The following is a 14,330-nucleotide window of genomic DNA, read 5'->3' as shown; positions in this document are numbered from 1 at the left end:
CTGTTGTGATTTCGCTTTCTGGTTTTAGTCATTACCTCATTCAAACTAATTTACATAAGACCCTCATCTGACGTACAAATATAAATATGTATTTGTGTACAATTTATAACCATCATAAAGTTAATACCTTATATGTTAATTCAAGATTTAACTGATTTTATTAAAAAAAGAGAGCGTGTGTGCCGAGCATACGTGTCAGAAGTGAAATCTCTTTGGCGTCTTCTTCTCCATAACGCGACGGTATTGCCATGAAATTTTACTCTCAACTCGCTTAAAGATGTTGAACTACAAAAAAAAACACACGTTTTCAACAACCAATTTTTTTTTCAGATCACCCCCCTCCACTCCAGTGATATTCGCATTCGACGAGAGTCTAGTAGAAGACACAAGTGGGAAGCTCCAACCGAACCAGTTAACAGTTGATAACTTAACGGTAGAATGGTTGAAGGAAAAGCTCACAGAATTGGAGTCAGTTCTGGCAGATAATAGGGAAAAACAGACAGCTCTACAGGGTCCTGAGATCATTGGAAATGGTGTTTGTAAGAACAATAATAGCATGACTAATGGAGTTAACGGGATTGATAGGTAATTGTTTATGTTATTTTACGTTTTATTAGTTATATTTCCATGGTGAAATATAGAAATAAATCATGGTTTGGAAAAATAGTATGAAAATCAAAAATAAATCCTTATAGGATTAGATCAGTGAAAGTTCTTATGTTCACTAAATATGTATATATTTTGATATTTTACAACTGTTTTCAAATTAGACTTATGTTCGTAGGATTTATAATTTTCTATAATTTATTTGTCTGTTTCCTGCAATTCTGTGATGTATTGCTAATAGAAGCTTATGAAAAACATTATCAATTAGTTTTACTTTTATTTTTCTTATTCAGTACTTATTGAAATAGAAACCTTTTTTATTCTTTCTTTAAAATATGTCAATGAAATTCTTAATTTTTATACTTTCCCCAGGCATTCTCCACCGCCCATACCAGTAACAACATCAGAACCAATCAAGCTACTAGAACTCCGGATAGCTGAAAGGAAATGCGCCAAACAGGCTGAGATGATCCGTTCAGCACTTGCTGAACTCGGCTGCGAAGAGGCTCCCAGCGGCTGTCCAGATCTCTCCGCTGAGACTGTAGGGGTGGACAGTCTGGATGGATCCACTGTGGATCATCAGGTAACTTACTATTTGGTGATAGTAAAAATATTTTGAAGTGAAAACTTCTTTAGCAGCGTTGAGCATTTTTTCTGTAATGGGTATAAAATCTTAAACTCGCGTCAGGACACGTGACCTGATCGAAAAAGCGTAAGACGGATGGATATCAAACATGCTCAACGTTAATAATCAAGTTTTCACTTCTGCCGGCACTCCCGGAGTGCAACCCGTCTTTTTTTTATTTTTAACTATTCTCACAATCGCATATTTAAAGGTTGTCAAAAACTATCCGGTGGTTAAAAACATCATTCAAATTGTGATCTTATTACGTGACAATAATGTTCAAAGTCAGTTGAATACATTTAATGAGTACACACTCATTAAAATACTATAATTTTTTGAGTGTGAATGTGTCCAGTTGTTTACAGTACGAGAGTGAGTTATAATATTATCAAGAGTTTTGAAACTGTGATTTTTATTTAACCGATTATACAAAGACAAATGGGTTTCTAGAAATTGCATAGTGGCAACTAGGCTATGGTTATGGTATCAAGATTTATTGCTTCAGGTTTGGTTAATATTCTGCATTTATCAACTCTTTACTTTTCGCGAGGATATTTAATATTTCACAAGTTCTCCTGTACGCCATTTCAATACATTTATCGTAAGAAGAACGTTACAATATGTAACAAAAATTAACCATCAATATTTTACTGAATGTTTTACCTATTTAATTCATTGTTAAAATACTTAAAAATATAGTGTAATGGAGAAAAATTGTTTGCCAAAAAAGTCACATGTTTGGAAATGATAGTCCAATTTGAAAAACCTGTTCATGTTGATTCATATATTCTTTTTAAATATTTTTGATATCTAGATAACAAATGATTCGCTTAACTGGCTGTGGTATTGGGTCCTATACTCAGAATTAAATTTATAAATTCAGTGATTATAGAATTTAATGTAGCTCATTGTAGCTTGAAAGTATACATTACAATAATTTACATTACATACTAGATTGAACGTATACATTATATACCAGATTGAACATAATACATATATACAGTGGTGGACGTTTAATTAGAAACACGTAACAGGATGAAGTAGTCATCAAATTTATTTACTTTTGTGTATTAACGTATTAGTGATTAAGCATTATTTAATATGTAATAGAACACCCGTTAATCTAGTTTTATAATAAATTGCTTATTTTTAATCAAACGTCAGCTTTAAACAACTTTAAGTGGAACCTGATTTCCAAGCATTTTCAGTCTGGACAACAAATTAGAAACAGCATGCTTCGAGTGTTCCAAAGTCAAAGCCTGTTGAAATGCCGACAATATTTTTTTCTTCTACAAATATTTGCACCGTTTTTTAAACATTCCGTATAAAAGTTTCTGAAAATTAATTTGCTTTGCAGTATAAATGGGTAAAAGTAACAATTGTGACCCATCAACAAGAAAAATAATTTTAAGTTTACATTTTGACAAAAACTGGAGTTACAGGAAAGAATAAAATCATTTAGAGTGTTTGATAAAAAGATATTCAATGCTACAGTTTATTTAAAAGAGCATGGTACTTCTGATTAAGTGCCTAAAAAAGCTCGACCATGAAAATCACTGCTTGCGAGCATAAGCAAATAATTATTTTCTCAAAGATGGATCCATTTAAAGGTTCAAATTCTATTAGAAAATATGTTTTTGCAAACGTGTTAAAATCTCATACAATCTAAGGCACGACGTTGTAAAGCTGTTGTAAAGTGTTGTTGTCTATAAAGATTATAACAGTCTAAAAACAACCCCATAGATGCCCATACTATAATGTTTCCTCCGCCATGCTTAACTGTTTATTTATTATCTAAGGCCTGGTTAACTTAACGACGCGTGTATCCTTTGCCATCAAAATTGATTAAATTAATTTTAGTTTCATCCCAAAATAAAACTTTTTCACTGGCGTACTGTCCACTAGCATTATTTCTAAGTAAATGAAACACGTTGTTCCCTTCCTTGTAAAAAGCTGTACTTTTCTGGCGTCTCTCCAAAAAATTTTGCCTCAAATTACCGCCTGCGAACCGATCTCATCGACACATTGCGAGGTTCATCTTCGGAAAAAACTAATTTTATAATAGAATTTGACCTTTTAAATGGATCCATCTTTGCCAAAAGAATCATTTGCCTATCCTCGCGTGCAGTGGTTTTTCATGATAGAGCTTTTCTAGGCACTTTTTCGGAAGTACTATGCTCTTTTAAATAAACTATAGCATTGAATATATTTTTATCGAACACTCTAAATGATTTGCAATTTTCCTGTAACTCTAGTTTTTGTCAAAATGTAAACTTAAAATTATTTTTCTTGTTGATTGGTCACAAATCATACTTTTAATCATTTATACTGTAAAGCAAATTAATTTTCAGAAACTTTTATACGGAATGTTTAAAAAACGGTGCAAATATTTGTAGGAGAACAAAATATTGTCGGCATTTTAACAGGTTTTGACTTTGGATCACGCGAAGCATGCTGTTTCTAATTTGTTGTCCAGACTGAAAATACTCGGAAATCAGGTTTCACTTAAAGTTGTTTAATTTTATTAATTTAAGCTAATGTTTGATTAAAATTAAGCATTGTCTTATAAAACTAGATAAACGGGTGTTCTATTACATACGAAATAATACTTAATCTTTAATACGTTAATACGTAAATGTTAAATGAATTTGATGACTACTTCATCGTGTTACGAGTTTCTAATTAAACGTCCACCACTGTATATACATTTTATTACGTCAACGTTTAGTATGCTAGTATAACTAGTGTAACCGAACCATCAGGACCGTTCGTCCATCGCGTCCAAAGCGTCGCTGGACGCGCTGCGGCTGCACCTCCACTCCATAGTCCCCCCGAAGCCGTTCCTCCGGCTCTTCACCCGGCCCTTCCGCCGCAAGTCTGCACCCTCCAGCCCAGCCCTACCGCCCAAAACGTACAGGAGCAGTAGCGAAGGCCCCGACCCGGTAAAGCTTGTGCGCACGCTCCGGAACAAACGGATCGTGCTCAGAGCCGTCCGGAACAAACGGACCGTGCTCAAGGCCGTCCGGAAGAGATGCGTGCGGTGTGACGTTAGACGTGTGTGTAGATGTCGCTTGGTGAGTGCGGAGGGGTGACGCGTTTGTGGGCTTTTTGGATAGTTCTTATGGAATTTTTAGCTTGGTGGATGTCGAGGTTAAATTGAAGTTGCGATGTTTACTCTGTTGTTGATTCTGTATTTTTTTTTAATAGTTAAAACTTTATTTCAGTTTATTAAAGTTACTTAACACGTTTTATTATATCAATTGAATTTGTAATAGCATTGGTTAAATTTTTGTCATTAATTTTGAATAATTAGAATATAAAATCTGATCGCAGTATCCTATTATCTTGTACTAGTATCTCCAAGTTTCGCGGCCCACAAACAGCGTCACTACCGGCGTAACAGACGCATGGCATGACACGCATGCTAAAAAAGTTTAATCACGTTGAGGTTGCGAAAGATCGCGGTATATTTAGCCGCCGCGCATCCTGGCACGCGCGAACTTCGCACCGGAATACGCTTTACATATAAAATTAAAATAGCACCGGTTCGTTCACAACACAATTTCAAAATCAAGGTGATGCTCGAGTCGTTCCAGAAATGATCTGTTTACGCGACGTTTCGGAGTTTTGCGTCGAGCTCGTAATGATTCCCGTGAAGTGATAATAAAATTGGAGCGTTTATGAGGCCGTTAATATTAATATGGATCCGTTCGCGATGTACATAACTAACGGTGACTTGCCGCCGGTGGTGATACCGCGCAGGAAGAAACGCTTGAAGCAATTACAGCTGGACCTGGAGAAGGAACTGGAAAGGGAACTTGTATGTTGTGACGTTTGTTGTTTTGCAGCTTTTGTGGTATTGATTACCGTCTAACGTGTGATTTGTGCATGACTAATGAGACGTTGTTTTGATGTGTGATCAATAAAAATGTATTTGTTAGTGTGTTTTCTATATTCATATTACATTTTAATGTAACGGTATTGCTGCCTTTTATATAATGTTTTTATAGGTGTATTTTATGAAACATTCAAAACAGCCAATTAAATTTTCCACATGGAAGGCATTAAATTTTCAAACGAACGTATAGTCGTGCTGCCACGTGTCGCTCATAACTGTACTCATAACAGCTGATATCGTTTTATGGAATGATCACGTCTATCGATGACGCTTATAAAAAATGGTGTCTTTATTTATCACAAACAATGACGACGGTCACAAGCAAGAAATGACTGAACATTGCTTAAAATAACCGAAACAAGCAAGCGATTTTTATATTGCATTTATAAATTCACCTTTCACCCACGCGTTGGTCCTCATGAATAAATATGCTTATCTCGCTCTTACCCGTGTTAACAGGTGAGTGCGAGCGAGACGGAGCGCTCGCTGGTGGACCAGGAGTGGTTCCACGGGGTGCTGCCGCGGGAGGAGGTGGTGCGGCTGCTCAGGAGCGATGGAGACTATCTAGTGCGGGAGACCACGAGGAATCACGCGAGACAACTAGTGCTGTCTGTTTGTTGGGGACAACATAAGCATTTCATTGTCCAGACTACGCCAGAGGTGAGAAACATTTTTTTAATGCTATATATTAGAAATTGGTTTAAAATGATACAATATGATTTTAGTATACAGTGTAAATGTTAAAGTATACTTTAATGTTCTGTTATTTGGGATAATAGATGGCATTGTGTATTAGGGAATGTTTATATATTAGTTTAAATTTTTTATTTATACGGTACGTAAAATTATTATAAAAATTCAGGTTAAATACACCATTTGTAACTCAAGGCCTTCAGTCTTCTCGACGATTTTACGATCTGTGAATGATGGATTTGTCTCCATCTTGATTAGCCGAATTACTATTAAAACAATAATAAAATAACGTTAAAAATTTGTGAGGCAGGCGGAAGTTGACCTATTTAATTTTTTTTTTGATAAGTATATAAGGATTGTTTTATTAAAAACAATTTTGCTCATATCTAATAAGCTTTAGTAATCTAATCATTGCACAGGCTGCCCTCGACCACATATTTTGCAGGTCTATACGATGTATCTTTTCATCACTTATTATGAATCATATCTGTTTAGAAACAAATAAGAAAACGAGGAATGCGGGAAAAGCTATTTGTGCGTAAACGTTGCGTACCGGGGACTGTACACGTACTGACTAACACTATACACCAGGGCCACTACCGCTTCGAGGGTGCGGCGTTTCCCTCAGTCGCCGAGCTGGTGGCGTGGCAGAGGGCCAGCGGGGTGCCCGTGACCGCACGCTCCGGAGCCCTGCTGCGGCGGGCGGTGCCTCGGGAGACCTGGGAACTTAATAATGACCACGTGCAGCTGTTGGATAAGATTGGCCGGGTGAGTTATGGGTGTGATAGGAATATGGAACAAAGGCCACTAGCACTTCTGAGCTGGTGGCGAGGATTATATTACAAACCGGAATGTTAAAAAATTTAACAGTTTTTTAAATAAGTAAAATGCTTCACCTCAGAATTTCTTAGTCAAGAAAACTTAAAAAAAAAAAAAAACATAATTCTAAAACTAGGAAAAAATGGCCATGGACATGGGGTATCTGATCGCCCACGATATGAGGAATCTAAAAAATATTGTCGTCAAGGTTTGGGTCATCCTGTATATCCATCCTTTTTTTATGTCTGTATATCCTGTATTCCTGTACATCCTGTATATCCTATTTATGTAAATGATACAGGATTATAACAATACAATGTGTTCATTCAGGGTAACTTCGGCGACGTGTACAAAGCGCGTCTCATCACCACAGGCCAGGAGGTGGCGGTGAAGACCTGCCGAGTGGCACTACCTGAAGAACAGAAACGCACCTTCTTGCAAGAAGGTCGTATTCTGAAGCAGTACCAACATCCGAATATTGTGCGGCTTATTGGGATCGCTGTGCAAAAGCAGCCGATCATGATCGTTATGGAACTTGTGTCAGGTAAGGATTTTGTTCGTGTTTGGAGATTAGGTACCTAAATATTACGTATCATTAATATTGTTTTTTTTTTATTACCGTCCGCTCTCTACAATTAAAAATATCACAAATAATATTGTTTTTTAATAAGCGCTTGCTCTCTACAGTGAAATTTGTAGATGTCCCTTCAGAAAAAAAAATAAAATAAAAATAAAATAGAAACTAGTTAGTAGTAGAACTGGAATATTAAAAGTACATGGCACAATTCATTGTTTGCATTGTTGATGTCTAGTTAATCAATGGGTTCAATATATTATACTTTCTAACTATTTATGGTTTAGTTTACTGAAACAATTCAACATTTCTACAAAACAATACATAACATATTCCCATGACCGGTTTTAGCTTATAATACTTCACTTTCAATACCTTTCCACACATACATAAAACTTTTAACTACCCTCAGGTGGTTCTCTCCTCACGTTCCTACGCACCCGAGCTCAGTCGCTCAGCAGCCGTTCCCTACTGTGCATGTGTCGTGACGCAGCAGCCGGTATGCGATACCTTGAGTCCAAGAGCTGCATACATCGAGACCTGGCTGCTAGGAACTGTTTGGTTGGAGACGATAATATCGTGAAGATTTCTGACTTCGGCATGTCTAGAGAGGAGGAGGAGTATATTGTATCGGGGGGCATGAAGCAAATACCGATAAAGTGGACTGCGCCAGAAGCTCTGAATTTTGGTAAGTACCAATATAATTATATGGTAGGCGAAGAACTTGCCGTGTCTAAGAGATTCATTCACCACGAGACAAATAAATACTGGTAGCTTAACTGGTAGCATGTAGAAGTTCCCTAGGCTTATGCCCCAGCCACACGACTCGACGAGTGGTATGGGAAGTGACGAGGGAAGTAGGCAGGGACGTAGTGTGGCCACGTTACTCGTCATGCCACTCGTCGTGCTCATCGTCCTGCTCACTGCTGTCGGCTTTTGCGCGCGAGTCAAAGGACCGGCAATACGAGTGCGAATTAGGGATGGGCGTCATGGAATCAACGGACTAGTTAAATTAACCGTCTATATGTACACTCAACGATTCGACTAGTCCATCGCTCACCAATGCACTAGTTGAATTCAACAGCTAAACAGTCTTATTGATAAGAATAAATTCTTTTCTTTGAAGTTTTTTTAAAAAAAATAATATTTTTGGTTTACAAGACCAATGTTTTGAATTTAAACTATAAAAACAAACGATAATAAGTTTTTTAGTAATACTTTTTTTAGGGAGTATAATTTTTGTAAGAAAGCATAAATATTTATTAATTGTTTTATTGAGATTAGAATTTATTGTTTTAAGAATTTATTTAATAATAGTTATTTATTTTACACATGGACTAGTCGAAGATTTTAACTAGTTGAATGACTAGTTGATGAACGACATTTAACTATCTAGTCTCGTTGATGAAAAATACGTCGACGACCCATCCCTAGTGAAGAGCGTCGCGATTAATCGCGCGAGTAGAGCAGTGTGTGGCCAGACGGCAATATCGAGGCGAGCGGCAGCGCGATGAGCAGGACGAGGAGCAGCACGAGTAGCAGGACGAGTAGCATAGTCTGGCTGGGGTATTACAATCTATTATAGGTGTCAAAACTTGACATTTTCTGTATCAGTGGAAATCAAATGTTCAATTATAAAATTCTTAATTTAATATACTTATTCCAATCGTATAAAAATCTGACTATGATTTAATATATAACCATTAATCAGGTAAATACACATCGCTCTGTGACGTGTGGAGTTACGGCGTGCTTGTGTGGGAGATATTCTCGAAGGGCGACACACCGTACGCGGGCATGAGCAACTCCAGGGCCAGGGAGAAAATTGATCAAGGTATATCTTTTCATATATCCAATGTTATCCAATTTTTAATTCAAGTACGATGATATTTTATATAAGGTAGGTACTATTTTTGTTAAACATAATAGACTAACTTCATATATAATACCTTAGGAATTTTTGTTTTTCATTGTTCGCAAAAAAAGAACGTGTGTGCCGAGCACATTTATCAGAAGTGATAACTTCTTTGGCAAGATTCAAAAATACCAAAATCGTCGCCTTACTCCATGACGTGACGGTATTGTCATGACGCGACCTTGAAATTTTACTCTAATGGCTGGCGTCCACTAGGCGGATCGGGCCGGGCCGCATCGCAACGCAAAAATACGCCGGCCTATGTTTTGTATGAAACATCGTCCATTAGCGACGGATCGGGCCGGGGCGGGCCGCAACGCATTGGCGGATATCGCTTCGCAGGCGGATTTCTGCCGGCGGTGCCCTGCGGCCCGGCCCGCCCCGACCCGTCTAGTGGACGCAGGCAGGCGGATGTGAGCGGCGAGCGTCTGTTAGATAAAATCCGCCTAGGCGATCCGCCGCGCCCCGTACAGGTGGACGCAGGAGCAAACAGCGCGTCCATTAGAGACGGCCCGTTGCGATGCGGCCCGGCCCGATCCGCCTCTAATGGACGCCTAGCTTAAACGCGCCTAAATAAGTTTCACTTCAAAAAAACTATTTATTATTAACATTTAACTGTCTTTACTATCAGGTTACCGCATGCCAGCGCCAGAAGGGTGTCCCGAAGAAGTGTATGCGCTCATGTTGCGCTGCTGGGAGTACGAGCCCGACAAGCGGCCGCACTTCAACCAGATATACACCATCATTGACAACATTTATAACAGATAATATAAATTTGTTTAGTGATGAGCTGTCAAATGTCACTGTCATTGACAACATTTATAACAGATTGTATAAATTTGATTAATGATCCGATGCATGGTAAAAATTAAAATAATCTAGTATAACATGGTCCAATTTCCCTTCGAAAGAGGGTCAGAGTAATTTTTGAAACATTACAGATGTACTGCATAATATTGTTTTGCTATGTTTAAAGATAGGTAATTGTTAAAGTAGCTGCTCATAATTAATTTCGTATGCTAGTAGCGTATTTACTTGGTATTATAAACCCAAACAATTTAATGTTAATCAGTATTTTTTACTTTATTAAATGGATTAAGATTATTAATTGTATTGTGTTGTATTTTTATCATAGATTTTTAATGTTCTTTTATAAGTTAAGGTGCGAATGTTAATTGATATTTTATTTGAAATTGTTATGAATTCAGTAAGGATGTGATGATCTCTTGAATTTGGTTTTTGGCGACAAAATTGAAATGTATGATAATTAATTTAAGTACAATTTATTTTAATCTTAGACATTGACAATTATTTTTAGCTTATCAGCCTTATTAATTATTTTATATAAATCAATATTCGTTATAATTGCAAATGTGTTGTTTAATTTCAAAATTTTTGTGATATACAGTAGCACCTCGTTAAATCGAACCTCGATAAGTCAAAAACCTCCAAATCTCGAAAAAATGTCTTGTTCCCTTCCCTTCAAACCCGAAAACCTCCGTAACTTGAAATCTTGGCCCTCTGTTAGTCGAAATAATCACCGAGTCCCTCCAAGCCATTTTGGTACATATTTTCACTCTATAACTCGAAAAATTAAATTTGACCTCTGTATCTCGAACATGGCAACATTTTATTTTACAATCTTTACAACTTGATCATTTGGACTTTAACAACTTGCCGACAGTGCAGTACACTATAATTGTTTCTTAGAAAACATTTTAGGAGTATGCGATAATAAATTTATGACTCACGTAAACACGTGTTTGCATTAAGTAGGTATCTGATGACGAAATTATCGATTCAGTAGCTCAGAAAACCGATACTAATGATTAAGATGACATAGAAGACGTGAATAGTGTACATGCGCTCCATGGGTTTCCATCAAAGAGGCAAGAACCGCATTGAATACCTTACGAAATTTTATAAAGCAAACCAGTATATTTGAAAAAGAAGAATTTTCTGCTCTTTATAGATTATAAAATGCTAGAGAACAACCAAATTATCTAAAGCAAAAAAAATACTGACTTTTTTAATGCCATATTTTTTATTTTAAAATGATTTGAAATAAAAATCTAATAAATAATAACATGTTTGTGACCTCTGCAAGTTGAATTTTAATATATTTTACCTCTGTAACTCAAAATTTATAAGAATAAACCTCAAACTCTTTATGTCGAATCAAAATCCGCCTAAGTCGAAATCCTCCATAAGTTGAAAACTCTATAACTCGAATTTTTTGGCGTCTCCCTTGATATTCGACTTATAGAGGTGCTACTGTATTTTGTGCTTCCATGTTTTTTTGAATAGAAATCGTCACGTTATTCTCTTGCCACGTGTAAAAATGAACTGCAAGTAATAGCTTGAAGTGAGATAACGTTAAGTATCGAAAATATGTGACATTAAACGTGTAATAAGTATTATGTTTGTAAATATAAGGTTTATTTTACAATGATATTATTTTCGAATAAAGTGCCAGATAAATTTGGAATTATGGAGTTTTATTTTGTCCCTATATCTAAAGTTGATTTTGATTCTTTTCATTGGATTTATTTCTTAGTCTGCTCTGTCAGAACTAATTAATGTATCGAAATATACCTATATTAAGAAGAACTGGAACGTCAACACATTTACACATTGCACATGTTAGGCCGGGAGATACTGACACAAAATTTCGGGTCATTTGTAACAGGATTGTAAGATTTTATTCGTAGTTACACCGGAAAAGTATGGCATGACACTACCGAATACATTTTTTTTATGGGCTATCGGTAAATTCTAAAAGTTTTGTGTTACAAATCGTTTGACTTTCGCTATTTATCCGACGAGTTCGACTAACGCCCACGCGACTAGTCCGCCGGTACCAGCGTTCTGACCATCATTTTTCTATTTGTCATTGCGTAATACCCCTGTAGAACCGCCATTCTGTTACAAATGACCCGAAATTTTGTGTCAGTATCTCCCGGCCTATGTGTAGCTTTTATTTTGCAATTGTTTATAAATACAGGGTGATGTAATTGGTGTAGTACGAATATCTAAAAATCTATGAAGAATTTTGTGATACAGTAAATGGAAGAATTATAGACTATTTTACAGTATTTAATAAAATCATTTAATTTGTTGTTCATTTTCATTAAAAATGTCAATTTTTCTCACCAATGTGGAAATTTGGATGATAAGGATCTTGTTAGAAAAATATAGACTAAAATCGGCATTTTTTTTTCAAAAATCAAATAACCAATGAGTAATCAGAGTTATCACCATTTACATTAATTTACAAACGATATCGGTTGTTCTTACTTAAAATTGAATACCAATGTCTTATTGCGGTATGTGTTCTTTGGAAGTGTTCGTAAAGTTGTTGATCCGTAATTAAATTTTGCGGAAAATCTTTTAGAGCGCTTAGTTGTGACATATCCTAATACTCCAGTCAGTCTAGACATTCAATTCACAATAATTCCAAAAGTTTTCAAACTTCGGTCAAGTGAATGGTACATTGGGACGACAATAAATCCCATTTTGCAACCTTGTCCGCAGTCCGGAACTGCAATTAAATTATTTTTTGCTGTATGGTCCTGAAAAAAATTCCAAAAGTTCTGCAAACTTGGGGAAGTTTTCGATATAATATTTCATATCACGTATTACATTTGCAACCAATCTCAGTGTACGGAACATCTTTTAATATTGAATATTAATGTTTTTTTTTTTTTTATTAAACTGAATGAGGTTGCAAATTTGTAAATGCACCAGAATAGATGTTTTCGAAGTTTGCAAACAAGTTCCAAAACTTTTGTAATTATTCCGAGACCACCTTACTCGAAAAAATGACCACGAATTAAAAATAATTATAAATAAACATGTTCCGGTCAACGAAAAAGGTTGCAAATTTATACAACCGTTCGATATATATTTCCGATATCTGTGTTAAGTTTGCAGAACTTTTGGAATTTTTTTGCACGACCATACAGCAAAAAATAATTTAATTGCAATTTTAACAATGTTCCGTACACTTAGATTGATTGCAAATTTAATACGTGATATGAAATATTATATCGAAAACTTCCCCAAGTTTGCAGAACTTTTGGAATTTTTTTCACGACCATACAGCAAAAAAATAATTTAATTGCAATTTTAACAATGTTCCGGACTGCGGACAAGGTTGCAAAATGAGATTTATTGTCGTCCCAATGTACCATTCACTTGACCGAAGTTTGAAAACTTTTGGAATTATTGTTAAATTCTCGATTTTCAATGTCGATTCTGACTGATCTATAAGCATATTCAATAGAATTAAAAGACGAGCGAATATGCAAGCCAGTCTAAAACCTGAATATTTTGGTCTCGAAGAGCAGCCGTTCCCTGTCATGTCGTATGCGAAGGGACATTATCATTCATGAGTAAGAATTTCTGGTCCATTTTTACTTTGTATGAGACAATACTTTTTAATTTACTACCTCCTCGTGTTTTTATACTACCTTTGTAACCAACAAACGCGCTGGGTTCATGCGCCAAAGTAGACTCCTGATCCGGACCCACATTATGATATTCCCGTGATGATATAGATGTACTTCCTGAGGATGCCACAGATGGCTAACTATCCCAAGCGTTTCTCCGGCTCGTGTTCTTCGTGGATCCGGATGAAAACCTAACCGGAATCATTGGTGTGTTGGGAGAGAGCGTACACGTGTTATTTGTATTGTTTTTATGATTGTATTGTTGTATGTTTTATTTTACCTGAAATTTAATTATTATTTGATAATTGAATGATTATTAATACTTTTATGCAATTGATTATTATTAGAATAAATAATTAAGTTCATCAATTGATTTACTTTTAAATTATAATTTTACATGTAAATTATGATAGCTTTCATAATTATATTTGCATATAGTAGTTATTTATCTACAACGCACCATTTTACAATTCAAGTCTAAAATGAAACTAGAGTCGCATTTATTTTTGAACATACTGTAAGTGAAATTGCATAAGTGTGAGTACTGTGAACATGCCAGCTTTCCTTAATTGACCGATAGCAGTCACGGAACTAATATAATTGACAAGTGAAACATACCGGAACTGCGGCTTTAATATAATTAAATTCTTATATGAATAGAACACTTTTAAAATTTAATACTTCCTGTATTAAATGAATCCATAGTTATGCGGCGATGCTCTCATTAAATAAAATACCAGATATAATAT

At 35.9% G+C, this 14,330-nt stretch overlaps 1 protein-coding gene across 1 annotated transcript in view; it reads left to right on the top strand.

Annotated features, from left to right (window-relative positions):
* Positions 1-10,529, top strand: part of FER (tyrosine-protein kinase Fer) — a 44,821-nt gene extending 34,292 nt beyond the window's left edge. The window contains exons 6-14 of the mRNA XM_090101826.1: positions 331-585; positions 979-1,189; positions 3,994-4,305; positions 5,589-5,789; positions 6,414-6,590; positions 6,972-7,185; positions 7,628-7,903; positions 8,927-9,049; positions 9,762-10,529. Of these exons, the coding sequence (XP_089957952.1) occupies positions 331-585; positions 979-1,189; positions 3,994-4,305; positions 5,589-5,789; positions 6,414-6,590; positions 6,972-7,185; positions 7,628-7,903; positions 8,927-9,049; positions 9,762-9,898 (1,906 nt within the window). The 3' untranslated portion in view covers positions 9,899-10,529. The remainder of the gene's footprint in view (positions 1-330; positions 586-978; positions 1,190-3,993; positions 4,306-5,588; positions 5,790-6,413; positions 6,591-6,971; positions 7,186-7,627; positions 7,904-8,926; positions 9,050-9,761) is intronic.
* Positions 10,530-14,330: the final 3,801 nt, after the last annotated feature.

This window comes from Colias eurytheme, chromosome 5 (genome assembly GCF_061535395.1).
Source record: "Colias eurytheme isolate Ceu_HAF_F1 chromosome 5, ilColEury1 Martin Lab GWU primary, whole genome shotgun sequence".
Lineage (NCBI taxonomy): Eukaryota > Metazoa > Arthropoda > Insecta > Lepidoptera > Pieridae > Colias > Colias eurytheme.
The sequence above is the reverse complement of the archived record's forward strand: the minus strand, read 5'-3'. Positions and strand labels throughout refer to the sequence as shown.